General features: G+C 43.8%; 1 protein-coding gene across 1 annotated transcript; it reads right to left on the bottom strand.

Annotated features, from left to right (window-relative positions):
- Positions 1–810: 810 nt before the first annotated feature.
- Positions 811–2034, bottom strand: LOC111058800. Its single transcript, XM_022346371.2, has one exon. The coding sequence runs from the start codon at positions 2032–2034 to the stop codon at positions 811–813; it is 1224 nt and encodes a 407-aa protein (XP_022202063.2).
- Positions 2035–2548: the final 514 nt, after the last annotated feature.

Below are 2548 nucleotides of genomic sequence, written 5' to 3'. Positions count from 1 at the left end.
ATGATTGAATAGTTCGGGTTTCACTAATTGAGTGATTTGCTGTACACAATTAGCAACAAAAATCTGCAGTTTGTAAGTAGGCATATTGATCCAGTCCATGTCAGTTCTGGAATCAGTGTAGAGACGACTTTCCAGCAGGTTGTATTCTGATAGAGTTGGTAAAATGACAGATACAAGTTGTGCTAACAAGAGACAGCCTTTCAATTCCAATCAAGGGATTGTCAGAGTTTTGAGGGGTGCAACATGACTCTTGGTGGCAATGAGACGACAATCAATAAAGCGGTTTTCAACTTCTTCATGAAGGTACAAGCAGGTGGCATATCCTTTCTCTGAAGCAACGGCAAATCCCAACAGTCTAATTGAGGAATGGGAACAAGCTAACAGTCTTGGTATGCGAATCTGGTGTGATTGGTTGATAGCAGTAACCAAGGATTTCCAATTAGTTAATAGTGGTGCAGGAATTTCATCATCCCATCCAAGGCGTTCAGACCACAGAGTGCGCATGAATAACTTAAACAGTAGAATAAGCAGTGATAGCCATCCCAGTGGGTCATAAATTTGTGCAATGAAAGCGAGTATTGTTCTTTTTGTGCTTTTCTCAGAAAAGGCAGAGATGAAATATCGGAAATCATCGGCAAGTGGACTATACACAATGCCAAGGACTTTGGTGGTTACAGTATCATCAAACAGGCATTCCTGATTGCTCAAATATTCGGGCGACATATGCTCAATCAACTCAGGTGTGTTGGAATTCCATTTCCTCAATTCAAAGGAGGCGAGTGACAAAAGCTCATTGAGTTCTTTGATAAGTCAATGTGCAGTATTCAGGTCATTGCTTCCACCAAGTATGTCATCGACATACGTTTGCGACTTCAGTACTTGACTGGCGAGTGGGAAAGCTTCACCTTCGTCCTCCACTAATTGTTGCAGAGTACGCTGAGCAAGATACACTCTAGAAGATACTCCATAAGTCACTGTTAACAGTTCAAATTCTTGAATTTTTTCTTGGTGGGTGGGTTTCCAAAATATATGTTGATGCTGGCGGTCTTCAGGCCTCAGCAAGATTTGTCTGTACATTTGTTTGCAGTCTGCAAGGATGACAAAGTGGTATGAAAAAAAGCGGGTAAATACTTGGACTATGTTTGTTTGAAGTTTGGATCCAGGCAGCAACACATCGTTAAGTGAGAGCCCATTGGCATCTTTGCTAGATGCATTGAAAACAACTCGAATTTTTTTAGTGTTATCGTCTTTCTTGAATATTGCATGATGTGGGATGATGTAATCTACAGCGGAATCAGCGATTTTCAAGTGGCCTAAGTCACGATACTCATGCATGAAGTCAGAGTATTTGGTTTCAAGTTCATCAGATTGACTCAATTTTTTCAGTGGTCCTAACTGATTGCGGTATGCCTTGCTGCGGTTATTGCCCAGAGCGGGAGCGCCAGGTTTGAAAGGCAGTGCCACAACATACCTTCCTTCAGAGGTGTGATAAGTAGTGGATTGGTACAGTTTCTCACACAACTCATCTTTGGGTGATGACTCTTTTCGAATGGGGATGGCCTCTCCGGTTTCCCAAAATTTGTTCATGACAGTGTTGAGCTGTGCTTCCTGTGCAAACATAGTGCAAATGAGCTGCATTTCGTTGAGCGGTGCGGGCGAGTCCTCAATATTCAATCTACCACTTAAAACATAACCAAAGATTGTGGCAAAGGCGGCAGGGTTACCAGGAATAATGGGATTTTCTGCAGATATAATAATGTTGGAGTATAAATCGGCACCAATCAGTAGGTCGATTTCAGCAGTCTCATCAAAATTAGGATCAGTGAGGTCCAGATGCGCAAACAAATTCTTTAGTGCAGGGTGAAGCGGAAAGACAGGAAGATTACCAGCAATTTGAACAAGAGCTTTGGTAGAAAGAGCAATATCAAATTGAGGTTTGGACAATACTCTTAACTGCACAATGCCTTTGACAGATGTCCTTTTTTCAGAGATTCCATGCAGTTGGATTTGAGCGGGCACAACAACTAAACCCATTGCGGTGGTGGCTCGGGTGGTGATAATGGAGCGCATGGAACCAGAGTCCAACACAGCACGCAACAAGAAGGGTTGATTGTATTGGTTCAAGACTGTAACAACAGCGGTTCCAAGTAAAGTGGAAGCATGTATGGCCTTCACCTGAGCGCAGCCACTAAAAGTGTGTGGTATAGAAGATACAGAACTGATTGTTACATATTGTGCACTGGTGGCAGGGCTTGAACTTACGGCAGAGATGCACAAATGTTGACTGGCGGCGAACTAGGAGGCAGATGAGAGCTGATAGCCAGGTTTGGTGCACTGCTAGAATGTACATGATAAGAGCTTACTGGCGGTTGCGGTGGGGCAGCGGCAGAAGTCGGCACAGGTAGTGGGCTGAAACCAGGAGGAGGTGCATGGTGCGCGGCGTTTTGGCTAGTACCGGTATGTGGGCATCCATAATGATTTGGTGCTTGGTGCGGCTCAACAAACCGGTGTTCAGAGCATTGCTCTATAATGAGTAATGATTGAGGAT

Source organism: Nilaparvata lugens, chromosome X (genome assembly GCF_014356525.2).
Source record: "Nilaparvata lugens isolate BPH chromosome X, ASM1435652v1, whole genome shotgun sequence".
Taxonomy (NCBI): domain Eukaryota; kingdom Metazoa; phylum Arthropoda; class Insecta; order Hemiptera; family Delphacidae; genus Nilaparvata; species Nilaparvata lugens.
Note: the sequence above shows the minus strand (reverse complement) of the source record. Positions and strands in the feature narration are given on the sequence as shown.

Coding starts and splice junctions, on each gene's coding strand:
- LOC111058800 (XM_022346371.2), bottom strand. CDS start 2,034: ATGGGTTTAGTTGTTGTGCCCGCTCAAATCCAACTGCATGGAATCTCT.